The 27,692-nt window shown below is 46.9% G+C and overlaps 3 protein-coding genes across 3 annotated transcripts in view; 1 reads left to right on the top strand and 2 right to left on the bottom strand.

The window, feature by feature from the left end:
• The window catches only part of LOC115327461 (BTB/POZ domain-containing protein 9-like), a 44,120-nt gene extending 21,147 nt beyond the window's left edge, over positions 1–22,973 (bottom strand). The window contains exon 1 of the mRNA XM_040206390.3: positions 22,841–22,973. The gene's annotated coding sequence lies outside the window, so the exon portion shown is untranslated. The remainder of the gene's footprint in view (positions 1–22,840) is intronic.
• Positions 1,240–12,024, top strand: LOC121045961. The gene is made up of 3 exons (XM_040499476.2): positions 1,240–1,815; positions 9,559–9,761; positions 11,553–12,024. The coding sequence occupies exons 1-3, from the start codon at positions 1,240–1,242 to the stop codon at positions 12,022–12,024; spliced, it is 1,251 nt and encodes a 416-aa protein (XP_040355410.2).
• On the bottom strand, positions 14,142–15,634 carry LOC115332861 (the record flags this gene model as incomplete). Its single annotated transcript, XM_040499475.2, has 1 exon — positions 14,142–15,634. A coding segment is annotated over one exon (1,473 nt), but the record flags the coding sequence as incomplete, so codon positions are not given.
• Positions 22,974–27,692: the final 4,719 nt, after the last annotated feature.

Raw genomic sequence — 27,692 nt, 5'->3', positions numbered from 1 at the left:
GCTAAACCATAACAAGTAATTTTAATATGACAAGGGCTATATATACGACCATGATCTAGGCCAGGTCACGGAATAGACCCTTTACAAAAGTCAGTCAAGCAACTATGAGATACCGAAACCGCCGCCATTACTGCGTCGTCGTTTCGGGAGCGAGCGAGCGAGCGATGGCAGATGCTTGTGGCAGTACTCCCGGTACCGTGGACTACGGTCCTCAGGGACGAGTGATTTTGCCCTCCCCGTGGAGCAGTGACCTTACTACAGTTCCGCGTAGCTTTGACGAAACTAAGATAGAGGCGTACCGCGCCTTGACACTCGCTTCGAGCCGGCAGGTTGCCCGAAGCAACAAGTTCCTCACCGAGGCCTATGTTGATCCGGCGTCGGTTCAAGTGTTGAGGTAAGCACTGTTCTTTCTTGTCGCCCGTTCAGACCTAAGCGTGAGCCAACCCAAAGCTACACGCGCGCGCATCACGCCGTGAATGTGTTTTACGTGCAGGCGGACTTGTGCCGTCTGGCGCTGCGCCGTGCACAAGGAAACGCCAAAAGAGGCCTAATATACTCGCGCATCTTCGGCCTATTTTGCAATATGAAATAAATTTGGTATTTTCTGGCTCGTTGCTTTCTCACAGCTTGAGATAAGTTTGCGAAGCTCAGTGGCGTTCGGACTAAAGAGTACGAGGCGGGGGGTGAGAGGTAAACAGAATCGCTCTTGCGTCGTGCCGGTGAACTTCGCCTCTGTACGCCGTGCCTCATAGCTTTTTTTTTTTTTTCTTTTAGCAAAGGCGCCAGTTTTTATCGCATTGCTTTCTGTGCTGCCAAGTTTCAAGTTGACAATTTGACGTGTGTGGTGCCCGCGAGCGTGCACTATGTGCACTATCAGCACGAGCATGCTAGCTCAAAAGTTACGATAACCAATCCTAACTTTCGGTGTAGTAAAAGCTTCCGGCGTTTATTAAACGAGCAATCGCATATATGTCGCGTCTTTTCTCACACATAGTGAGCACTGCTAAAATTATGCCTCTTACTTATTTGAAAAACAATGTGGGTGAACACATAGTATGTTTGCTCACTGTACAATCTATGCGGTAAACATAAGTAAACAAGAACGCAAATTTATTTCAGATCCACCACCGGAGTGCTCATCAAGGCAAGCTGCTTTAGAAGCCAGAGGAAAACCGCAACGCCATACCAGGTTGTCTGTGACATCCAGCAGAGTGGGGACGTACGTGACGCAAACTGTGAATGTGGGCGGGTAAATCTGGGGCATGCAACCACTCTCTAGCTGTCCTGAAGCTACTGACTCTGCTACGAGCGAACAAGTATGATGAGGCTCCACCTGCAGTGGCCTGCACAGAGTTGCCTCAACAGTGGCGGTGTCCAAGGGGAGAAGCGGTCGCCTCCACGAGCCTGCAGTTAGTGGACTGGAGGAGCGTTCGGGAAGAGGGGCTCGAAACACCCATCACGTCAAGGCTGTATGACGCTCAAAGGAACATCGTAGATGTCAACGACAGAGTGGCGTTGACCCGGCAGCTCGGAGATTACCTTTTCTCGACCCAAGGTTCGCCCTTTGCTAAGCGCCTCCGAGCAGCTACCACAGAGACAGTCAAGACAAAGTTTGGACTGGCTCCCCATGGCAGTCCCTTAGCATACCAACAGTCAGTTGTGCCATTCGGCTATGAGACTTTCTCCAGCCCGGAACTGGCTCACGTGCAAGGAAGGAGTGCCGCACTACCTTCTTGTCCTGCCTTCTTCGAGGCCTGCACAGGCTGGGACATGTCCGGGCTCAACTTTCCTGTGGAACAGGACCTGCTCCTTAAGGTACCATGCCATTTTTGTTTTTCTTTTAAATTTGACGTTCATGTTTACACAACGTAAGGTTGGTCTGCCAGGATGAGGTGACACTGACTCGCACTGTAGATGAGCAATTTTTTCAGTGCAGTACGACTGCTAGCCTGGGGTCTTTAACGTGCCCACGCAGTAGTGATACATGATCCCACGCTGGTACGATGCTCATCCAGATCGAAACAGGCAGGGGTAAGGCTCAAACCAAGGATCCTTGGGTTCTGCAGCACGAGCTTCCTCTACACACGCGTTGAGCTTCAAGCCGCTTCATGTTTCAAAAGTAGCGCAAGGTTCGTCGATGCACGAGGCACCTGCAACGTGCAGCCCTTGGGAAGATCATGGTGGCACGTGCCTCGTGCATTTCTACAACGATAAATGGCGTCACTTTTACCAGGATAGAGGGACTTTAGTCGAGCTGGTTGTGCGCTTTAGCCCACTCAGCCACCGATTCCCCCCCGGGTACTTAGAATCACACATGATATTCCAAATGTATGAAAGGAAGAAGAAACGAACCACAACACCTTATTAAAGTAATCTCGTCCTCATTCATTTTCAGATGTTTGTTTCTAATACAAGCAAAGCAAGCACGAATGAATTAAATATTGCCGCGCCCAGGGCTGAGAAAGCAACGCTCGGTCAGGGACCTCCAGAAAGTTCTCGTTTATTCATGTACCGCACGTAACTGCTATCATTTATTCCTGCTTTTGTTTTCTAGAAAGTGCGTGTTCATTCTCGCCCGATCACGCGACGCTCGAGCCGCTTTCGCCGAATCTTCGAGATAGCGACGCACTCTAGATAAGAGGCCGCCCGCGACCTTGTCAAGTCAGTTTTCGCCCCAGCGTTCGACTCTGCTGACACGCCGACTTCGACGCCCGCGACGCTCTGCTTTCTTCTGTTTCCTTCTTTATTTTTGGCACAAGTTCGCCACATTAAACGTTTATTTATTTCTGTTTATTTCTTGTTTATTGGTCACCACCCGTGACATTCTGGTGGAGGTGCGGGGTAAATCGCATGTCCGTACAGCGCAGCCCGCCAAGTTCCCGCAGCACAAGTCCAAACCCAAGCTCCGGAGGACCCGACGAAGACCAGATCGAGACCCGGTCAAGTCGCCGCATCCGAGGTCTACCCCCGGAACACGGACTTCTGCCACCCACGACTAAGCCGAAGACGACGATGGCCAACCAGGCGCAGACCCCGGCCGCTTCTGCCGTCGTGTACCTGCCGGTCGCACCCAGGACTCCAACGCCGTTCCACGGAGACGTCCACGAGGACATTGAAGACTGGCTGCAACACTATGAACGTGTAGCCCGCCACAACGGATGGACGACTGAGCAATGCCTCCACAATCTCTACTTCGCACTCGAAGGGACAGCGAGGCATTGGTTTGAAAACCACGAAGCGTCCTTCACTACGTGGGAGTCCTGCGCCGCCGAGTTGAAGCGAACGTTCCTCAACCACCACCGTCGGCAGCGAGCAGAGGACCTTCTTCAAACCAGGGTGCAGGGCCCCAACGAAACCGTGACCAGCTTCGTAGAGGATGTCATGCGCCTATGTGCCCGAGCCGATCCGGAGGCGGCCGATGAGAAGAAGCTTCGCGTCCTCATGCGTGGCGTGAAGGCTGAAATTTTTGGGGGCCTTGTCCGCCATCCCCCGACAACCGTCGACGGTTTTGTGGCTGAAGCCACTAACATCGAGCGAGCGCTGTCGGCCCGAGCAAGCCATTACCATCGACTCGCCGGCGTGCCTGCTCCTCGAACCGCCGCATCTTGCCGACTAGACCTGAACGCCACCGGTGTCGACGGCCTTCGGGAAATCGTCCGCGACATCGTCCGGGAAGAGCTCCGCAAGCTTCTGCCTGCTGCCAACCAGCCGGCTGAGCTGTCGATCGCCGAAGTGGTGCGCGAAGAAGTCCAGCGGGCAATTCAACCGGAGGCTCCTGCCTGCGTAGCACCACCCGAAGAGCCCGCCCTGACCTACGCCGCAGTGGCCCGACGGCCACCGCCTCCTCTCCGCACCTATGTCACGCCGCCCCGACGCCAGTCTCCTGCGCCGCAGCACGACCGACGCCGCGACGACCAGGTCCAGTACGCCTGCCCGGAGCCTCGCGCACCCCGCAAAACCGACGTGTGGCGAACGCCCGACCGACGCCCTCTGTGCTTCCATTGCGGGGAAGCGGACCACACCTACCGCCGATGCCCGTACCGACGACTCGGGCTACGCGGGTTCCACCCGAACGACCCGCGCCCCCGTCATGGTGAACGCCCTATCGAGATCGACGAGTACCTGCGACGACCTCAGTCCCCCGAGCCTGCGTCCCGCCGAGAGTTCCGGTCGCCGTCACCGCGACGTCCAGCTTCGCCGATGCACCGACCGCGACGTGAAAGCCTGTCCCCCCTCGCTCCTCGCCGGGGAAACTAGGCGCGGCAACCCCTGGAGGTGGAGTTGCCGAAGACGACCGACGCCAAGATCCTCCACGAACGTCGGGGGGCCCCCACTCGAACGCTACCAGAGACCAAAACGACGCCGCTGCAGTGGTGTCCAATAACCTAAACGTCGTCATCGACGGCCACGACGCATCTGCACTCGTGGACACCGGAGCAGACTACTCAGTCTTGAGTGGGAGGCTCTCTCGCCGCCTTCGAAAAGTCATGACGCCGTGGGATGGACCACAAATAAGAACCGCCGGAGGACACCTGATTACACCAGTCGGGAGATGCACCGCTCGCGTCGAGATTCACGGCGAAACATGCCCTGTGAAGTTCGTCGTTCTGCAAGACTGTTCGAGGGACGTCATTCTCGGAATGGACTTCCTGTGTGAATACGGCGCCATCATCGACCTTGCGGAGAACAAGCTGACGCTTCGGAAGCCTGCCCCATCGGTGGAAAATACCAAACCGACGTTAGCTGCAGTGCGAGTCCTCGCCAGCCACGTAAACCTGCCGCCGCTGTCGAGTGTCTTTGTGCCCGTTGGGACCGAAGGAGCCACCTGCGGTGTAGCACTGCTGGAAGGAAGCGTCCAACTTCTCCTCGGACGAGGGATTGGCATTGCAAGAGGCGTAACTGAGATCCAGGACGGGCGTACAGTAGCCCTTGTCACCAATTTCCGGCAAGAGTCGCAGCACCTTACAAAGGGTACAACTGTGGGCTACGTCGAGGAAATTGAAGACTCAGCCGCGATCGCCGTGATCTCAGAAGACGCCTCTCCGACGCAGAACAAGACAATCACGTCCTCAGAGCTCGACATCGACCCATCCCTCCCAGCCCCACAACGACGACAACTTCGTGACCTTCGCGCCGAGTTCAGTGAGTGCTTCTCCGCGTCGTCGAAAGTGCGCCAAACGACGGTTGCGAAACATCGGATAATTACTGATGACGACGCACTCCCTGTGCATCGGCCGCCGTACAGGGTCTCCGTGAAAGAAAGGGAAGCCATCCAGCAGCAGGTACAAGAAATGCTTGACGACGACATTGTCCAGCCCTCAAGCAGTCCGTGGGCTTCACCGGTAGTCCTGGTGAAAAAGAAAGACGGGACTCTTCGGTTCTGCGTAGACTATCGCCGACTGAACGCCGTAACAAAAAAGGACGTCTACCCGCTGCCACGCATCGACGACACCCTGGACCGGCTACGCCACGCCCGATACTTTTCGTCGATGGACTTGAAGAGCGGGTACTGGCAGATTGAGGTCGACGAACGAGATCGTGAGAAGACGGCCTTCGTCACGCCGGACGGACTGTATGAGTTTAAAGTAATGCCGTTCGGGCTGTGCACAGCGCCGGCGACCTTCCAGCGCGTTATGGACACCGTCCTTGCCGGCTTGAAATGGCAAAGCTGTCTCGTCTACCTCGACGATGTTGTGGTCTTCGCAAGCGAATTCGACGAGCACCTGAGACGACTGCGAGCCGTGCTACAGGCCTTCAAAGCTGCTGGGCTGACCCTCAAGCCTTCCAAGTGTCGGTTCGCCTATGGTGAGCTGAAATTCTTGGGCCACGTCGTGAGTGCTCAGGGTGTAAGCCCTGATCCCGCCAAGACGTCCGCTGTCGCCGAGTTCCCGAAGCCATCAGACAAGAAGACCGTTCGAAGATTCCTTGGGCTGTGCGCCTATTACAGACGTTTCGTTCGTGACTTTGCGCAAATTTCTGCACCGCTGACGCATTTGACGAAAGACGACGTGCAGTTCCAGTGGGGAGAGGAGCAAGAGCAAGCGTTCGACGAACTCAAGCGAAGGCTCCAGTCGCCCCCTATCCTCGGACATTTTGACCAGTCGGCGGAGACTGAAATCCACACGGACGCCAGCAATACCGGTCTCGGTGCGGTACTCGTTCAGCGACAAGAAGGGGCAGAGAGAGTAATCGCTTACGCAAGCCGGGCGCTGTCTAAGGCAGAACAAAATTATTCAACGACCGACAAAGAATGTCTTGCTGTCGTCTGGGCGATAACCAAGTTCCGCCCGTACTTGTACGGGATCCCGTTTCGCGTGGTCACAGACCACCACGCCCTCTGCTGGCTCGCAAACCTCAAGGATCCGTCCGGACGCCTCGCCCGCTGGAGCCTTCGACTGCAGGAATTCGACGTAACCATTGTGCATAAGTCTGGCCGCAAGCATAATGACGCTGACTGTTTGTCTAGGGCTCCAGTCGAACCTCCCATCTCCGGCGCGGACGACGATGACGACGCCCGTTTTCTAGGCGCAGTTAACGCTACCGACATGAGGGCACTGCAACGCGACGACGCGGAACTTAGCTCCGTGATCGACAGCCTCGAAGGTCGAGGAGGCTCTGTCCCACGGGTCTTTTCTCGGGACCTACCGAGCTTTGTCCTGCGGCGAGGCGTGCTCTTCAGAAAGAATTTCGGAACCAGCGAAACCCCCTGGCTACTGGTTGTCCCCGCCAGCCTCCGAGAAGAAATTTTTCAAGCGTGCCACGACGACCCAACGGCCGGACATCTCGGCTACAGCAGGACCCTTGCCCGGATTCGTGACAAGTACTACTGGCCAAAGCTTCCGAAGACCGTCCATCTCTACACACGATCGTGCCATGAGTGCCAGCGACGCAAGAAACCACCGTCAAAGCCAGCAGGTCTCCTTCAGCCGATTACCCCGCCAACCAAGCCCTTCCAGCAAATTGGAATGGATTTGCTGGGTCCTTTTCCACCGTCGACGATGGGGAACCGCTGGATAATCGTCGCCACCGATTATCTTACTCGTTACGCCGAGACGAAAGCCCTTCCTTCGGGGACTGCTGTCGAAGTCGCCAAGTTCTTCATCGAGTCCATCGTCCTCCGCCATGGCGCCCCCGAAGTACTGATCACAGACCGAGGGTCATCGTTTATGGCACAGTTGACCCAAGAGATCCTGCGTCTAAGCCACACCGAACACCGTCGAACAACGGCATACCATCCGCAGACCAACGGGTTGACGGAGCGGCTCAACAAAACAATCGCCGACATGGTCGCTATGTACGTCGACGTGGAGCACAAGACCTGGGACGAAGTGCTGCCCTACGTCACGTTCGCCTACAACACAGCAGTGCAAGAGACCACAGGAGTGACGCCCTTCCAGCTGGTGTATGGCCGGGCGGTGACGACTATGCTAGACTCTATGTTGCCGCACGAGTCAGTCGACGACGGGAGCGATGACGCCCAGGTGGTTGCTCAACGGGCAGAAGAGGTCCGCCAGCTAGCCAGACTACGAATTCAAGACCAGCAACATGTCGACGCTCGCCGGTATAATCTTCGTCGCCGCGACATCCACTTCCAGCCCGGAGACAGAGTTTGGGTGTGGACGCCGATTCGTCGTCGCGGTCTCAGCGAAAAACTCCTGAAGCGCTACTTTGGCCCCTACAAGATCATCCGACGCCTCGGCGATCTGAACTACGAAGTTCTACCCGACGGAACGCGCCCATCTGCAAGACGTCAGCCGCGACCCGAGGTGGTGCATGTCGTCCGGCTGAAGCCGTATTACGAACGATAGGACTCTACCACTCTCATCGACGAGTGAACTGTGGACTGTGAACTCCGGCTAGCAATTCTGCTGTCCTTTTGTTTTTTGTTTTCCGTTTTTGTGCTGCATCGGGACGATGCACTTTCAAAGGGGGGATAATGCCGCGCCCAGGGCTGAGAAAGCAACGCTCGGTCAGGGACCTCCAGAAAGTTCTCGTTTATTCATGTACCGCACGTAACTGCTATCATTTATTCCTGCTTTTGTTTTCTAGAAAGTGCGTGTTCATTCTCGCCCGATCACGCGACGCTCGAGCCGCTTTCGCCGAATCTTCGAGATAGCGACGCACTCTAGATAAGAGGCCGCCCGCGACCTTGTCAAGTCAGTTTTCGCCCCAGCGTTCGACTCTGCTGACACGCCGACTTCGACGCCCGCGACGCTCTGCTTTCTTCTGTTTCCTTCTTTATTTTTGGCACAAGTTCGCCACATTAAACGTTTATTTATTTCTGTTTATTTCTTGTTTATTGGTCACCACCCGTGACTTGCTTTTGGCTTGGATCCTTGCAACACAAGTTAGTATAAGCAGTATCACCCAATGCCTGTTCATTCTTGCCTCGGGTTTTGCTACCATGCTGGTAAAACTTTTCCACCATTTGCTCTATTCACTTGCACGTAAGCAAATTTTCGTTAGCGTCGTTTTCGGTGTTCCAAAATCTCGGAAGCATTGCGAGTGGCTCTAGCGGCAACAAAACTTAAGAAGCCTAATCTGGGATATATTTCAGTCGCTAAACTCTTGATTCCTTCTTCCTTTCTTCGAAGTTCGCCCGAGTGAGTCCGCCAGGGCCATTTTGGCTGGTGGTGAACTGATTGCCAAAGCGTGAGCGCATCTTCATCTATGAATAATGGCAAGCATATGTTAAAATCAAGCACCAGCTGATGTTCCTTTAGGTTGCTGAGTACTCTGAATCGTGCAGTCGGCCACAGCATGGAAAGAACTCAAGCTAGTTGGAAAACCCTGCCTTCGTGCACATTAAAGCATGAGGCATAGGTTCACAAGCATGGATTCCGCCGAGACACCAAACCAGAAGTTGTTAGACGACACAATCTCATAGGGCCGCTAGAGTCATTGTGCAAGTTAATGCAGGCCCCTGATTTGCATTGCGGCTGTAGGGACAAGTATTAGCACAAACATTTGTATTGCAATTTCGTAGTTTGTAACGAGGATTATGAGTGGTAAAATAGCATTAGGTTTCTCTGACATATAGCACCTTAGATGAGAGGAGCTTATACAAATCCTGGCATATTTGTAGCTGCACCATGGCTCAAAATTACTACAAACACTACCAACACCAAAACATCACTCATACAGCAATATCTCAAATAGATGACCGTATTTTTCTAAAAAAAAGGAGGCACATTTGAGATACGTTGACCTCTTGTTTCTCTGAGAAAAGTCGAGAAGGAGCAGAAACAGCCTTGCGTCTTCTCCGCCTCGCCGCCTTGAGGTGGCAAAGCGAAGAGAGGAGGAAACGGGATATGTTGACGTCACACGCCTTGTCGGCCTCAGCCGAGGTATCACCTTATGGGTGGTGTTGTACGGATTCTAGCGTCCCGCCTACCTCCGCCCTGCATGGTTTTCTGAAATTCAAATTGCAGTTCACCATCCCCTTAAGTACAGACAGGTCCGACCATGTTCTTCTTGAAATTCACATTCTGATGCAACAGCACTCATGTACTGGGTGTCATTGATTGTAATCACTAACAAAGTCCTCTGTTTTTTCAGTCTCTGCTGGTGACTCCCACGGAGGCCACAATTCTGGAAAGGAACACCCGACAGCAGGCCAAGAGTCCACTGTGGAAGGCAGCCCGGCGGACCCGACTCACTGCCTCATGCTTTGGGCAAGCTGTCGAACGAGAGAGCTGGACCCTGAAAGGACTCAACAATTTGACTTCAAGCAAGGACCTCTCTCGTGTCCGTGCAGTCAGGTGATTCTAAAATTTCCTTGTATAAAACAGTTGTTGAATAGATTGAGATTTGTTTTAGTTGACATTGTTCAAAATTGGAGCGCTGCTTGGCGCATTTTGAATCCCAAAGTGCCCGCGATTTCACAGAAGCATATTGCAGTGAAGGCACCACGCAGGTAACAATATTGCTCGCATCTGGAGGAATGGCCAAGATGTCCGAGGCATATGTCTGTGCTCAATGACTTACCATACTGGGTAATGGAGACACAAGATCCCCATATGGTCAAAATTAATCCCCAGTCTTTCGCTCGGCACGCCAGGTGCTGGTCTTCGGCTTGGTATAGGAACTCGCAGAATAAACATTTTTTTTCAAAATTGCAGTACCACTGGAGGCCAAGTGCCTTGCGGAAATCAAGAAAAAAGGCACCAAGTGATTCTTTTTGCTGGTAGAAACGAAATTGCTCAGAACAGCCGTAGTGACAGCGGTTGTCATTGGTTCTGAGGAGCCGCATCACCACAGAAAGAGAGCAGTCCGTGTCATGGAGACCCAGGGTGGTGCATAGTGAGGATGATTACGCAATGAATATATACCCCAACTCAACTCTCTTATCTCACGCCACGTTGGTGGTGTTTTGGATGCACTTTCGGTCTATCGGTGTGGGCGAAACAAGCCAGGTGAGGTAGGCACTGTTATGGCATTTCAGTAAAAATCAATGCAAAACTCATTCTTGTCAAAGCACTGTGGTGTTTTGTAAGCTTGGACTGTACTGAAAGAGTTTTTCACCCATTGTTTTTCTGCTAAATCCGCCGGGGCACATAGGTTCTGTGAAAAAGAAAAACTGGGTGCCGTCGCACTCCGATTGCCTGTGCGGGAAGCACTTTGTTGAGTTCATATACATTGTTGTAAAAATATTTCCGATATTCCATCATGAACGATGAACCGCCATCAAGAGGCACTGAATATGTTCCGAGCGTCTTCGCTTTGAAACGAGAGCAGCCCAAAGAAGACCACGCCAGCGGTTTACAGGCCACCACGCACGTTCGGCCTTTCACTGCATTTGGCGGGGTAAAGAGGGAGAGGGCCTGCCCAGAATGTGGTAGCCATGACAGCAAACGACAAACGTGCCTCTTTCACACAGTATGGGCTGCCGCACATATTCACGCAACATTCTGCAGTTTGTCAAGGCTTGTCCATTTTGCTGAGACTTTTAGAGTAGTCACACACTGCAAAGAAGATGAGACAAGAACAATATCAATGCAGTCAGGACCACGGAAAATGGGACCGATGTAAAATGAACGCACCTTTCGCCTACACTTTATTTCGCATGTAGGGCACCGCTAGGAGGGCTGCTAGCAGCACGCTGGTTTGTTTTTAGATGTGAGTTTGTGTGTACGAGATGACCAGAAGAAGCTGGTTATTGCAGAATATTTCAGTTATAATGAACTATAAAGGTACTTACGGAAGTCAGTTTGAACACCATTGTGATGCATTTCCCAACAAAGTGGCAGTGGTGAAATGACCGTGCCTGAACAGTGAACACGATTAATGTCGGTTGGTACATAGTGTGGTCATTGTCAGCGGCGTAGACTTTCCATTTTCCCGGTAGGGGCAGGACGATCATAGCGGGCGGGGGGGGGGGGGCTTTACCCCCCCTCCCCCCCCTCAGATCTCACCAGGGGAGCACGAGCCCCGATGCCCTCCCATAGTCTACGCCTATGCTCATTGTCGTATCTGTTTCTAGTACTTGAGCCCTTTTTTCAGATCCCTTTGTAGCAGCTGGTTTCTGACCCTTGAATGCCTTTTTCCAATAGGCACGGCATCAAGTATGAGCCCGTCGCTGTCCAGCGCTATGAGAGTTGCTTGCGTGCCCTGGGACACGATGTGCAGACCTTCCCCTGTGGCATCCTTGTCCAGCCGGAATGCCCATGGCTTGGTGCATCGCCAGACAGGGTTGTCTGGGACCCAACCGAAACAACTCCTCATGGAGTTGTAGAGGTAAAGTGTCCGTACACCCTGAAGGACGGAGGCCTCAACGCAGCTAGCAACTTTTACATGACGAAGGATGCTGCAGGTGTCTACAGGCTGAATAGGGACCACAAGCATTACCATCAGATACTCGGACAGATGGCACTGTCCGGGCTGCAGTGGGGGGACTTTGTAGTGTACTCTCACAAGTTTTTGATCGTAGAAAGGATTTACTTCTCCGAGGATGAGTGGTTGGCGTGCAAAGCGGCACTGGATGACTTATTTTTCAGTGCTACTTCCGTACTGGTGCAGAAGTAGCACATAAGTGTGACACATATGAGGGTAAATGTATAAAATTAAAATGATCCTTAGTATTCTACGAAACCTGGGAAGCACAGAAAGTTTTATTCGTTCATTATGAGGAGCTATGGGGTGTCTGAAACCCATTGTATGCACTACATCAGGGGTGGCCAGGCTGACCCGGCCTAAGAGCCGCAAACAAAACCACGAAACTTCCAAGAGCTGCTTGGGGGGGGGGGGGGCAACCTTTTGTCCTCAGCAATAAACAAAACTCAAACTACTATCAATCTATATGAGTAAAAATGAGTCCAACTGTATGTAAGGTAGTAGTAGCACAAGACTACCAAACCGCAACCCGTCTTTCGATTTAATACATGTTCCATTTCTCTTTTTGGGGAACTGCTCGTGTGGCCGGGACGGGGGGGGGGGGGTTGAAGAGGGAGCCGCGAGCCACACTTTAGCACGCGAAGAGCCGCATGTGGCTCGCAAGCCACAGCTTGGCCACCCCTGCACTATATACTCTTGGCTCCGCAGGTTCAAAAAGAATGCTAAAGACATTTTTTTTTATTCTCAGTGTGCATGCATGCTTGCCGAAGTTAGGCATAAGCTCCCAGCATGTGCCCATCAGCACCTTTCTGTTATCATAATTCCGTGTAGCACGCACTGTCTGCTACCTACATTTGTGGATTGATGCCCTTCTCTTCACTGTTTTTTTTATAGCAGCTTTACAGCGTTTTCATTGCAGTTTAACATTCTGTGTTAAGGAGGACATGGGACTAAGTTTCAAATTTTGTTTTAAAAATGCATCTTTTAATTTTGAGGTTTTTCGTTGTGAAACCTAATTATAAACCCTTAAGGCTGAACTCCATGGGACGAATTATGTGACAAATAACTGGCGAACGCCACCCGAACGCTCGCTTTGCGCGCGACATAGCAGCCACTGTGTTGATTCCACGCACAGAGCAAAAGCCGCCGGGCAAAATTCGTCGGTTATTTGCAGCATATTCGTCTCATGGAGTTCAGCCTTTATGCTAAATTTGATAACCATATGTTAAATAGTTACGCTGATATAAAATATTTTCAACACATTGCGAGGCAGTAACGAAGTAAGAGTTCAATGTTTGAATGCATTTTTCCAGTTCCACTTTTTGCTGCAAATTTCAAACGAGGGAGTCTTTTGTTTGAAGGTAAAAGTATTCCGATACCACAGTCAAGATGTTTCTGAACTGAAATCTAATGAGGAATCTGGATATCTAGCTTATTTTGTTTAAGTTGAAGTCCTCATTGAGAAAAAAAACGATGGTTTCAAAAATTGATGTAGGACAGATATGCATCTCATATTTTGAGGTAATAACTCTTCCTGAAATATTTACATTTGAGCTATAAAAACTAGATAGCCCGAAGTCCCACACCTCCCACTATATATTCAAACCGTCAAAATGGTGCTTAATGGCTTCATTTGCATATCAGATTTCTTAACAAAGAGTGGCATATCTTATGCAGGTATGTAAAGTTGTCTTGGAGAGTTGCAATTTTACACAATAAACTTACATCTGATGTAAATTTCATTCCGATCACTTGAGTAGTTCAAAAGTTAAATCTCTAGCCAGTGTCACCCCTTAATGTGGAGTTTTATGTGCTGAACTAATGGAAGGCCATTAGCATGTCGCAACAAAGGTCTGTGGCATTATTTTCATCTTGGTTTAACCTGTTAAACTGTGCCTTCTCCGGATTAAGCCTTTGTCACATTCCAAGCCACCCTGACCGGTATTCAAATCCACAAACTCTTGAGTGACAGGGACATGTCGCATCAAATGTTTTGAATATGTTATGTGGTCATTTATCCCAGTCACTTGTAACGATGCAGTTGTCTTTTATAATTTTTTCACGAAACATTGTTCTGCTTTATGTTTAGGCCAACTGTGCAGCACCAATTTGTTTACTGTGCCATTTTTAGTACCCATCCTTGCATCCCAAATCTCCTTCACAAATATGCAAAGGGAGCAGTAAATGCATGTAAATACAAAAATAAAACCATTGTCGTGCTCTTATCTCGTTAACTATATTGTGGAGTTTATTACACTTGATTTAGAGCATATGTAAAGCACAGATAAGAACCCTCCCAAACACACATGGACATGGCGTTTACACACTGCTAGTCCACATTGCCACTGTCTTGCTGGCGTAGCAAAGGGCTCTGAAAGTTTGTTAGAATCGTGCAGATGGTCCATATCTCATTCACGACTGGCCCCAATGACAGTGGGATTGCACGATCAAAGATGTGGAAGCTCTTGATACGCTGAATCCTTCTTTCGACGTGTATTCGCAGTGATGCTATGTTTTCCGTTTCTTTCACTTCATTCTCTGTGAAGGTTCCTTGGCCAAGGAACGGGGGGATGTTGAGTTCCACATTAATCTCTGTTAGCAGATCTGATATCAGGAACCCTTTATCGGCCATGACCGAGTCACGCTGGTCAAAAGCAAGCTGCAGAAACCCGCTCTGTCTCACACACTCCTTGTCGGACATCGAGCCTAAAAAAAGTTGTGACACAAATGTCACAGCCCCGTCTGGAGAGATGCCTACAAGTCCTTTGAAGGTATTTGTGGACTTGTATGCGGAGAAACTTGCCGACTGGAGAACAAGTGAGCTGGGCACCTGGCACTTGATTTCTGTCGCATCCAGGATCACCCTTGTCGTAGGATACTTCTCCTTAAAGGCAGGTGGCATGTCCTCATCAACCTGCTGCCGCGTTGCCCATAAGTCTAGTCTTGCAAAGTGCATGTATAAGTAGTTAATCCATGTTGTGCACAGGCGCGAAACCGTGCCAACAGAAATTCCAAATCGGAAGGCCAAGTCCTTCTCAAACAGTCCAAGGCGCAGGCGAACCAAGATAAGGAAGAGTTCGTCGTGAGGGGGCAAGCTTCGGGGCCGACCTTGCTTGCTGTCCTGAGAGTAGGATACTGACCACAGCTTCACATTCTCTCCGTTCTGGCCTGGGTCCACAAACTTGAGCAAAAACATGAATGTTCCATAATCGGGCAGTCCCGTGTAAAACTGGACGTCCTTTGGGGCATCCTTAAAGCACTCGATGGAAAACTTGCGGCTTACTTTCTGTTTTAGTTTTTTGTTCTCTTCTTCTAGAATTTCTATGTGCCTCTTGAGTTTCAGAACTTCTCTTTGAGCTTTACTGAGCTCTTCCTGAGACTTCTCAAGGTCAGATGTAAGCCGTCTAACCAGGGCAGCTTGTTCGGCTACTTCCTCTTGAGGTAGCAGGGATGCATTTGGGTCTGGTGGGAGCTGGTCCTCGCAGCTTGGTGTGCCTGCTTCATCTCCAACTGCAGCTGCCACGTTCACTGGACTGCTCGGTGGTGCAGTGGCGTTTCTGTGGAGTGTCCTTCTAGGCACTTTAGTGACCGAAAACCTAAATACGGATGGAACAACACCTTCCTTTAGAAACCTTCGGCCATTCACATAACCAGGCAGGTACTGTTCTTCCTTGAAGTGCTTTGAGCACACTTTAGTGGACTGGGTAACCTTGAAATGCTTCCCTTCGTCTCTTTTGATGGCAACAATCCACTTCTTCTGGAGGTCCTTGCTTCTTGGAAACCCAAAGTAGCAAACCTGGGAATAGAATTATTGCGGTTAGAAAAATGTGGTTGTATAACTTAAACCATGCAGACGGAGCTTTGCAATAAAATCTTGTTTCCGTCAGGCTGTTCTACTGGTTGTTTTTAAATAGCCTTCTGTCAAGACTCGGGCGTGTCTCTTTGTCCCTACTTGTTTTGTTACAAGCTCTTTAAGTGACCTAAATAAAGTCAACTCTCCTATGCATCCCATGCACACGCCTGTTTTACTCTCCAGTGTTATTCTCAACAACACGTCATTCATTCAATCATGTTGTGGCCTACAGGTATGCTGTGATGTATTCTATAGCATGCTGTGCCTTTTGCGGCTGTGATCGGGCGAGTTGTATGCTCACGGGCAACGTTACGAGATAATGTGGCCAAAGCACTTGAAGAGCAGCTCTAGCAAAACGTTGCGGGGACGAGCAAAGCAAATCGTCTCGGAGGCCCGATACCGCCCCGGGCGCGCGCTTGAAAACATGTTTAGAAGTTGCAGCACGAGCTCCCGATACAGGCACTAAAGAGACGAAGTACAGCTCTCCGTGCTAGTAAAGGTACGTTTATACTCCAACGTAACGTCGACGGGCGCGGCGTAGCGCACCGCGCGCAGATACTGATTGGTCGCAAATATTGAGTTCCTGGTTCTCGGCGAATAAAAGGCGCGCGTTCTGCGCTACGCTGCGTTCACTGCGCTCAATGCCGATGTCGTGAACGTAAAACAATGTTCTATCGAATTCCATGTAATGTGACGTGGGAGCACTCCTTGCGCTCGTTCTCTTTTTTTTTTTTTTTTGCGTGATTGCTTGTGCAGGCGAGGTATTATCCGAAGCTACGTGCCCATACCTACTAGGAAACTTCACACAACATGTGAACGGACACCACAACGCAGCGTTGTCAGAAATAAACTCCGAATACTGGTCAGGAATCGCTCGCAGCTACGGGATTCATCGCACGACTACTCGAGCAGTTCAAACGCATTTTCGAACGATGTCACGTGGACAAGGGTTATCCTCTAAAGATTATTTTTATTTGTGCAAACTTTATACTCTGAAGCGGTGAACACGCTCTCGAAGCTTCGAAAAGCGTTGAGGCAGCAGCAGACAGGCCTAATGTGATCGCCGCTCACTCCGCGCGGATTTGCATGACCCGATTTCTTCGAATACTGATGTTTTTAACGTGGAAAAAAAAAAAAAGACTCACCTTTTGTTGTTTTTCATCTTTTGGCCCTCTTTGGGTGCATTGAGGGACGCAGCAATGAGTTGGCATGTCAAACTGCCGAACACAGCGGTATGGTTCAACACCCTCGGTGCTTGACGACGACGCAGTAAAGGCGGATTTTGTGAAGTTCGCGCAACCGTCCCTAGAGGCGCTGACTTTTGAAAAGGGTCTCCCAACGTGCGTCCGGCAGCACTGTACGCCGTAGTACAGCTAGCTCAACTACCGATACTGTATCTATCCCTCTTTAACAGCTGCAGAGGGGTACTGACCCTGAATATAACTTATTAAACTTATCTCTCCATTTCACTAATATAAGCAGTTTATTTAAAAAAGCGCTACAATTGATGCTCTGCCAACGACATATAGGATGCTAACATTGTTTTACTTATCGAGATGTAGCTCTCGTCAAAAATAAGAGATACAAAGTTGCGCCTTGGGCAAAAACATTTTACCACTTTTATTTTTGATAGTAAGAAACGAAATGATGGTGGCGTCTTAATTGGAGTTAGTAATAGCATACCATCCTTTGTCGTAAATGTGAACCGTTCCCGTGAAATAATTTGGGTGTGTATTACCGTTAAACACCAAAAGCTTATACTGGGATGCTGTTATCACCCCCCATCTTATGCTGCCGACTTTTCTCAAAATTACATGATGCACTGAATTGAATTACAACGCGTCTTCCAAATACACCTGTGCTATTGATGGGCGATTTTAATTACCCTGACATTGTTTGGAGCGCGAATGGAGCCCCGTCTGATTCACTGTCAGTTGACTGTGCCAAGTTTTCAAAAATGGTTCCCGATTTTCATATGTTTCAATTAGTTCATGAGCCGACACGGTAAACGGCGGCAACATCAAATATTTTATACCTTACCCTAACTACTGCGTCTAATTTGATTGGTTCAATCAATTTTCTTCCTGGTCTTAGTGACCATTTATTATTGCATTTTACAGTGCTTGTTCTGTTATGTCGAAAATCAAAATAAAGTTATTCGAGATTATAGTTGTCAATTTTTATGTCATTAACGTTAAATTGGGCAATTTCTCAGATGCACTTTTCTAGATACTCTGGGAGCGCTCTGTAGAGACCAATTGGACTCTTTTTGAGGAAAAGATGGTTTCGTTTACTGAAAAATACATATTCCTAAAAAGCATAATCTCAAATCCTTATTCTCCGTCGATTAACAAAGCGCTCCTCCGTTGTCCAATAAAAATAAACGCTTATTTAGAGCCGCCTGGCTCACATCGTGTCCTGTCCGATGGCAGGATTATTTAGCTGCTGCTCAGTGTCACGAAAAGCTGTTCAAAATGCTGAGCTTAATTTTTTAGTCACCCTCTTCCAGTCACGCTAATAAATAACCCACGTCAATTTTGGAACGTAATGTCTCACCGCGGATACGTCTATTATCTCGCTGATAACAGCAGACAAAAATTTGATTGACGAGTCACTATGTGCTGTAATGCTTCAGGAAGTGTTTATTAAGTCATTTTATGACTCGCCTGACAATGCCGCTCCAACCTATCATTCTGAATTTTTCTCGTTAATGAATCCGGTCGTCATTTGTCCTGACAGAGTTTACAACTCCTGAACGGTCTGAAGGCGTTTTCGGCAACCGGACTAGATGAAATTAACTCACAATTCCTCAAAGGTACAAGTTAGTGCTATTACCTAATTCTTGCACACATCTTTCAACAATCCCTTGACACTTCATTTCTACCTAGCAACTGGAAAATTGGTAAAGTAATTATTTAGCATAAATCTGCTCATAAGCACTCTCATATTAATTAGAGGCCTATCTCACTAATCAAATTTAATGAGAGGCCTATTTCACTAGCCAGTGTTTTGTATTTGAACACGTAATGTATACACAACTCAACATCTTCCTGGAAATAAATTCGTTATTTCCTCTACCCCAACATAGGCTAAGGAAATATTTTGCTTGTGAAACACAACTCCTCTTTTTCACCAAAAATTGTCATACCACTCCTGTGAGGGACCTCAGGTGGACGGCATCTTTTATATTTTTCAGAAGCTTTCGACAAGGTGTCACATAAACTTCTATTGCTTAACCTGGGAAAACTTAACATTGACTCTAATGTGTTTAATTAGATTGTTTTTTTCATTTTTAACTAATCGCTCTCAATTCGTAGCGTGTAATGGGGCAAACTCCCCTCTCGCATCTGTCTCTTCTTGTGTGCCTCAAGGGTCCGTCTTAAGTCCCTTCAATTTTTGCTCTATAATAACGACTTGCAGACTTCATTTCTTATTAAATAAAACTCTTTGTTGATGACCATATTATATTCAGCGACTCCAACTCACAAAAATTGCAACATGGTTTAGATTTAACTTTGCAGTGGTGTGAACTCTGGTCTATGCAGCTTATTACCAAATGCAAAACGATGCGCATAACACGTGAAGCTAAATCCTCTGCTACTTATAACCTTCATCGCACATCTTTACAGCTTGTAGATTCATTCAAGTACCTGGGCGTCATCATACGCGCCGATTTTTTCTAGCAGCTGGACGTGAATTACGCGACTAACAATGCTAATCGGATGCTTGGCTATCTCAAACGTTACTTCTGCCTAGCTCCTTCATCATTAAAGTTTTTCTATAAAACGATTGTTCGGTCTAAATTTGAGTACTGCAGCCTCCATCTAGGATTCCTACACTAATTATCTCCCTGACTCACCTCAGGAAGTTCTGAACACGTCCGCACGTTTTATACTAGCCAATTATAATCACACTGCAAGTGTCACATCAATAAAAATAGCTTACTACTTCCCAGTCTCGTACATCTTCAAATAATTACTCGCATTTGTCGTTTTAATAAGATCTACCACCATATTCCTCAAATCAATCTAAAGCTAATAATCCCACCATCGTTCTTTTTCTTTTTCATACGCATTCATCATCGTCACGAAGTCGGTGAACCGTTTTGACACTTTAATTCATTTTTTTTGGCATCCCTCATTCCTAAAACGTTCAATGATTGAAAACGTTTACCCGCATCACGAACAACAATTGTTGACTACAGTATTTTTTGAACTAGTATAGCTAACTACCAGTTCCCTACTGTTTGAGTATTTATGTTGAACGTATTGTGCGGTATTTTTTGTATCTTTTTTTCCCACTCCCCTCACTAATGCCCCCGGGCCTTGAGGGTGAACAAAAATAAACAAACAAATAAATAACTATATCTATCTCGTTATGTTACCCACCTTTCTTGTCTATCATTGTTATCTATAATATGTATCTTATCAATAAACAGCGGACGTCATTTCCAGTGGTGGGAATTCGAGCCCATGACCGCTACCACTGTAAAATAGCCAATAACAAAATGTTGTTGTATATCGCTGTCAATGCCAAGGACTCGTGCCGGTAGACGCGCTTTTACGTGGTCGGGAACAAAAAAGAAAGAAAATCGTTCGGAACAAGAAGGTCAGTTGTGTTTTTTGTCCCGAACGCTTTTGCTCACTCACAACACCACGGTGCCACGGTGCGTGAACCTGACGCCGATGCCCAGCGTCTTGTCGTGACCTGTCGCAGCTATCGCTGTGACTTCGCTTTCGATTAACTAAAGGATTCATCTTTTTTTTTATGCGAAAGCATTAACTATCCAATGGACCAGAGCCGGCGGCGTCACTAACCGCTTTAGAACGCGAAATGTCCATTCTCCCATTGGCTGAGCGGAACGGCTCCTAGATAGCCATTGGCGGCCGCTTCACGAGATGGCGCTTTGGTCCTGATCCAGGGGCCCATTTAGGAAAATTATTAAAGTCCGAGATCATTAAGTTGTTAATTATTTTTGCGTAATTAACTTATTTGATATTTTGTTTAAGGAGATGGTTAAAATAAAAAAAAAAAAAAAATTGCTCAGTATCATCGAAAACCTTAAACCAACAAATTGCAGAACGATAGAAAGCACACGAAGCATTTTACGGCTTTCTGAAAAACCGCAGAAATTCGACGGGTTTTTAAGTTTCGGTTTGCTATCGGAGCGCAACCCGGCCTCGGCGGCACCGCGCCCCGTGGAGAAATAGTGCAACCAACCTCAACTGCGTCGCGCGATGACAGCGCAGCAGAGGTTGATTGCACTATTTCTCCGTTTTTCTCCATGCAATTTTCAAATTGAAACCAAACGCAAAAATAATTAACAACTTAAATATCGCGGATTTTAATAATTTTCCTAGATAGGCCTCTGGCCGAAAACCAAAACGACACAAGCCTTTTTTTTTTTTACGTCGCGTAGTTTTTGCAATATCGAATTTGTCCACCTGTCGTGAAACATCTTGCATATATATATATATATATATATATATATATATATATATATATATATATCAGTTTAACTGCGGCTTCATCTTCTGGAAAACAGGAGCACGCGTAAAAGGGCCGTTGTCCCGACCTCGACAAAACTGCCGCCATTCTCTAGAACTTTGTCTAATACAACTACACGCTAAGATGCAATATCGAATCACTTATGTAATAAAAATACAATCAAAGGAATTGCTTCCCCGAGGTCCGTAAGCCTTCGTTCGAATAAGTGAGAGCTCAGTCGCGACCGAGTTGGAAGTTTCACCGAATCCGAAACTTTGCTGCCTTCTGCGGCGACGCGTTATCGCGCCGACGCGCACGAAAGTTCAGGGAGCGGCGTACATCTGACCTAAGATAATTGGAGCGGTAGGGAGATGGCTGCGCTGTTTCCGCGTCTCACCCCCGTCCGGCCACAAAGAAGCGCCAGTTTAAAGGGAACTCCGCCCATTTTTTTTTAGCTTAATCCAAAGGCAATCAATCATCTGAATATTGAGGTCTTCGTGATTTAGATATGCCAAGTCGTTACCCTGGATTCAGTCAATTTAATAAAAAAAAAACACGTACTATTTTGTTGGCTACCAAGACCGAACTTTCGTTCTCCCTAGTTTTTCCCCAGTATCTCCGCCATCCACACATGACTTCAACGGCGGGAAGCGAAGCCGGCCAGCAGCTCCTAAAATCTACGGCCGTAGCGCTCTTCTTGTGATGTTGCGAATGAAGGCCATCGGGGGCACGCGTCGGAAGCACCGAAGCGAAGGCAACACGCGTGAATCGACCGTCGTAACAGCGCGCTTTTAGTCACTTACGCGTGTCTTATTAGCCAAAATAAAACTACACATACCAACGGGGCTAGTAAACATTTTATAACACAGACAAAATATGACACCTCTATATAATCGGTATGAAATGACACCAGGTGGTGCGTATAAGACATCTTCAGAAAAATGTGATTGTTTTAAGTCGAAGCCATTGAGAAACGCAGTTATTCGTGTAGGCATGCATACCTTATACATAATTACTTCCACAAGATGACGAGACACACAGTGATGGGACACAGCAAAACGGATCATAGCAAACACCAGGCAGCCGCAGTGAACGCGGACACGGCTAGACAAGTTTCGCAATAATGTTGTAAGCGATACTAACGAATGTATCACTGAATATCTGCATTATACCCGGGCACGAAATAAAAGGGCCACTGAAAAAAAAAGTACTTTTTTAAACGGTCTTGTTGGGACACCCGTTCCGAAAAATAAAATTTTCCGCGAAAAAAAAATATTTTTTTACAGCAATATTGAGGGCGCGAGTTTTATTTTAAATTCAGCGCGCAATGTTCATGACGTCACAGAATGGTCCCATACTCTTTCCACCTCAACGTGATGGACGCAGCTTCGTACCTCTCCTCCACGCGCCCGAAAAGCCGCGATAGAAAACAAGTGGGAAGGAGGTGACTGTTGACTAAATTCCGTCGTGAGCCGCAAATATTATTCTAAAAATTTTATTTCACGACACGCGTGCCCAACCAGACTGTTTTCAAAAAGCTTTTTTTTTTTTTTAATGTAACCGTTCATTTTGTTTTATACATATCGCCTGTCGTAAAATGACGTTCGATAACATTCTATTGAATCCGGTGTCCGACGAAAATAACAATGAGTCAAAATAAAGACTTACCACGAGCTTGTGACCTGCGGTTCGTACGAGTTTGAAATCACTTTCGACGATATACGAAGACCAAGGATTCCGAAACTATGCAGACACTTGTCCGCGCCAGCCTTCGCAGGGGAGAGTCGCGTCAGCATTGAATACGCCTCGCGAGTAGGCTAATGTTTGTGTTCTGCGCATGGGAAAGGCGGCGCGAAGTCGGGAGAGGAGGTTAACAGTGATTCCGACTAAGCTCCGCCCTCGCACAAGTCGGGGGTAAGGCTTGAGACAGTAGGCGGAAATTCCTCGATTTCCCGGGGCCCGACGAACCCGCCTCAATCTCCCCACCCGCCCCCCCCCCCCCCCCCCCCCCCCCCGCACACACACACACACGCGCGTATATATATATATATAAATGGGTGATTTTATCTCAAATCGGGCAGGCTAAAAGGGTCTAATTTTTAATTTTCACGAAAAAAATATATGTTTTAGGGGTATTTCTCGAATGAAGGAGGGCGCAAACCGCATGTTCTCCCGATTTTTCGTTCTCGAGTTACGAGCCGTACAAGCCGCAGTGGCAGAAACTAGTGTTTTTGCCTGCCGTCGCAGGTCGCGTGTTTGACACCCCCTGCTGACGCTATTGTTTTCTCTACACCCTTTTAACTTTCCCCCCTCATTTAATAGGTATTATGAAGATACCTTGATGTATTCAAAAAATTTTAGGAATTTTAATTGTTTTCTAGAACACATGTCAAACTCGTCACTCCGGTCGCTTTTCGGTCAAATTTGACAGGTCATTACTTTGTCTGTACTTAAGGTAAATTTTCTTTTTTTGGCTCTACAGAAAGTCCAAAGCAAGCCCATTATAGATATAATAATATCATTATGATCTGTCGACCAGCCGCTCCGCTACCTTCACGTAAACGTTGTAAGAAATAACAAATGTTGAAAGTTTCAGGTCGATTTTCTCAAAAACCCCATTTTTGTAAATTTTTATTTTTTAAATTCTTTTAGACATATTAGTCGACTACAAGAAAAAACAGTCTAGAAATGTAATATTTTGGTTGTATGTCCTCTGTTTGAGCCGCAATCGCGTGAAATGTGTGAACATTTGTTATTTTTCACAACGTTTACGTGAAGGTAGCGGAGCGGCTACTCGGTAGATAATAATGATATTATTATATCTATAATGGGCTTGCTTTGGGCTTTCTGTAGAGCCAAAGAAAAAAATTTACCTTAAGTACAGACAAAGTAATGACCTGTCAAATTTGACCGAAAAGCGACCGGAGTTACGAGTGCAACATGTTTTTTAGAAAATAATAAAATTCCTAAAACTATTCGAATACATCAAGGTATCTTTATAATACCTATTAAATGAGGGGGGAAAGTTAAAAGGGTGTACAAAAAACAATAGCGCCAGCAGAGGGTGTCAAACACGCGACCTCCGACGGCAGGCAAAAACTCTAGTTTCTGCCACTGCGGTTTCTACGCTTCGTAACTGAAGAACAAAAAATCTGGGAAACATGCGGTTTGCGCCCTCATTCATTTGATAAATGCCCTCAAAACATGTATTTTTTTCCAAGAAATTAAAAATCAGACTTTTTTATTCTGCCCGATTTGAAATGAAATTTCCCATATCGGGCAGGCTGAAAGGGTCCAGCTTTTAATTTTCACGAAAAAAATATATGTTTTAGGGGAATTTCTATAAAGAATGAGAGCGCAAACCGCAAGTTCCTCAGATTTTTTGTTCTTGAGTTACGAAGCGTAGAAGCCGCAGTGGCAGAAACTAGTGTTTTTGCCTGCCGTCGTAGGTCACGTGTTTGACACCCTCTGCTGGCGCTATTGTTTTTTCTGCACCCTTTTAACTTTTCCGCCTCATTTAATAGGTATTATAAAGATACCTTGATGTATTCAAATAGTTTTAGGAATTTGATTGTTTTCTAAAAAACATGTCAAACTCGTCACTCCGGTCGCTTTTCGGTCAAATTTGACAGGTCAATACTTTGTCTGTACTTAAGGTAAATTTTTTTTCTTTGGCTCTACAGAAAGCCCAAAGCAAGCGAATTATAGATATAATAATATCATTATTATCTACCGAGTAGCCGCTCCGCTACCTTCACGTAAACGTTGTTAAAAATAACAAATGTTCACACATTTCACGCGATTGCGGCTCAAACAGAGGACATACAACCAAAATATTACATTTCTAGGCTGTTTTTTCTTGTAGTAGACTAATATGTCTAAAAGAATTTAAAAAATAAAAATTTACAAAAATGGGGTTTTTGAGAAAATCGACCTCAAACTTTCAAAATTTGTTATTTTTTACAACGTTTACGTGAAGGTAGCGGAGCGGCTAGTAGAAATATCATAATGATATTATTATATCTATAATGGGCTTGCTTTGGGCTTTCTGTAGAGCCAAAGAAAGAAAATTTACCTTAAGTACAGACAAAGTAATGACCTGTCAAATGTGACCGAAAAGCGACCGGAGTGGCGAGTTTGACATGTGTTTTAGAAAACAATCGAATTCTTAAAATATTTGAATACATCAAGGTATCTTTATAATACATATTAAATGAGGGGGAAAAGTTAAAAGGGTGTAGAGAAAACAATAGCGTCAGCAGAAGGTGTCAAACACGCGACCTGCGACGGCAGGCAAAAACACTAGTTTCTGCCACTGCGGCTTCTACGGCTCGTAACTCGAGAACAAAAAATCGGGAGAACATGCGGTTTGCCCCTCCTTCACTTGAGAAATACCCCCAAAACATATATTTTTTTCGTGAAAATTAAAAATTAGACCCTTTTAGCCTGCCCGATTCAAGATGAAATCACCCATATATATATATATATTTATATATGGGTGATTTCATCTCAAATCGGGACACTCGGCACCAAGCGTACGTCCGTCAAGGACAGGTAAAAAAGGTTCAGGAACCTCTACGCATGCGCGAACTGTCGACGGTCGTGGACGTGCCAGATGCTCGTTTCGCTGCAGGTTGACAGTCCACGAAAACTTCGGCAGCCAAGAGTTGGGACACCTCGGCGAGAGCGACACTCGCGTTCAATCGTACTTTTTTCCGCCACTTCTAGGACCAACCTCCAGGATCATGACATCCGGCAACGTGACAGGCCGGCTTCGGTGACGTCATTTCTTGCCACTTCGGGACAACGTTTCATGCGTGGGCGGGCGGGGACGCTAAACAAACCAGTGGAAGACGCGAATTCGGCAGTTATTTGTGGGAAATAAGAATGTTGTTCCGGCAACGTACCGTGAGTTTCGTGATGCCGACGACGATGAACTGTACTTTGGACTTGGACAGTTGTTTGCAAAATTGGTTCTCCTACAAAATGTAAAAATTTTATACCAATTTAGATACTAATCCCGATTTCACTAACATATCACCAGTTGACAATACCTGACTGAACATAAGAGCTGCATTTTTTAGACGCCCCCGAGAGGATGAATTACTTATTTAGGAATTTACTCGTTTTTACACTTAAATGAGCACTTGTGATCAATAAGATGAAAACAGTCTTGTCATCAGAAGGTTAGGATTTTCTTAGGTAATCGTAGATTCAAGAAGTGTTTCGGAATTCGGCAGATCCTTCGTCAGTCCATCCACAAAATCGGGTAACTTTCGCTGGACTGACGAGGGACCTACAGGTTTCCGAAATGTTTCCCGTTTCTACGATCGACACAGAAAGTCGTAACCACCTAAGGGCTATATTGTTTTGATCTTAATTCTTATGATACTAAACTGTCAAAAAAAAAATGGTCACAAGAAAACACACACCAATACACGTGGCAGATATAAAAAAGGTCTAAGCGATATGACCAAATATATAAGGATCCGGTGTTTGTTAACTATTTCAATAGAAGTATCACCGAATAATAAATCGTGTATTGTTTTTGTCTGCTTATGTGTAGTTTTGAATAAAATAGCCTTAGATTTATTTGTATTTATTTTTAGACCATTCTCATTGGACCAGTGCCACAGTTTCGAAAGTTCCCTTTTAGCTTTTAAAATTGTTTCATTTGTATCCCATCCGGAAATAAACAGGCTCATGCAATTCGCATAGATCACGTAGACTGCGTTACTATCTTGCTGAACAACATAATTAATATACACATTGAAAAGGAACGGCCCTAGAACACTTCCTTGTGGAACCCCGGCAATAACTAATTTGAAAGATGAAATGTTATTATCTATTGATACGCACTGTTTCCGGTCGTAAATATAAGACTGAAACAACGATTGGGCAACACCGCGGATGCCGTATGCGTGCAACTTTTTTAGCAACATCTCGTGATTTATGTAATCGAATGCCTTACTATAGTCAATAAATACTCCGAGGGTAAGCCGATTTCCTTCAATATACTTAATCATAAGTTCCTTCATTGTTAAAAGTGCTGATTCTGTTGATTTTCCCTTGCGAAAGCCATGTTGACTGTCTATTAGTATGTCGTGTTTAGAGAAAAAAATATTGATGCGTGAAAAAATTATTCTCTGAAGTTCTTTAGAGAACACCGGAAGAATGGATACTCGCCTATAATTGTTAAAGTTGTTTTTCTCTCCTCCTTTAAAGATGACCAAAACTTTCGCCTTTTTCATTCCACTGGGCAAGCAACCAAACTCTAGAACTAGATTACATATGTAGTTTAGACAGGGAGCGATAGCATCAATTACGTATTTTACAGGCTTTATCTGAACGTCCTCTGTGTCTGTTGAGTGGGTGTTTTTTAATCTCATAAATGTGCGACAAATCTCGATTTCATCCGTAGGTTCAAGAAATGCGGTTTCACTACATTGGTACCCGGGTTTCGAACCAGTGATGTTACCAGCGGTCTAACCATATCCACAAAGTACGTATTGAAATGATC

This window comes from Ixodes scapularis, unplaced genomic scaffold (genome assembly GCF_016920785.2).
Source record: "Ixodes scapularis isolate PalLabHiFi unplaced genomic scaffold, ASM1692078v2 PGA_scaffold6__148_contigs__length_123643588, whole genome shotgun sequence".
NCBI lineage: Eukaryota > Metazoa > Arthropoda > Arachnida > Ixodida > Ixodidae > Ixodes > Ixodes scapularis.
Note: the sequence above shows the minus strand (reverse complement) of the source record. Positions and strands in the feature narration are given on the sequence as shown.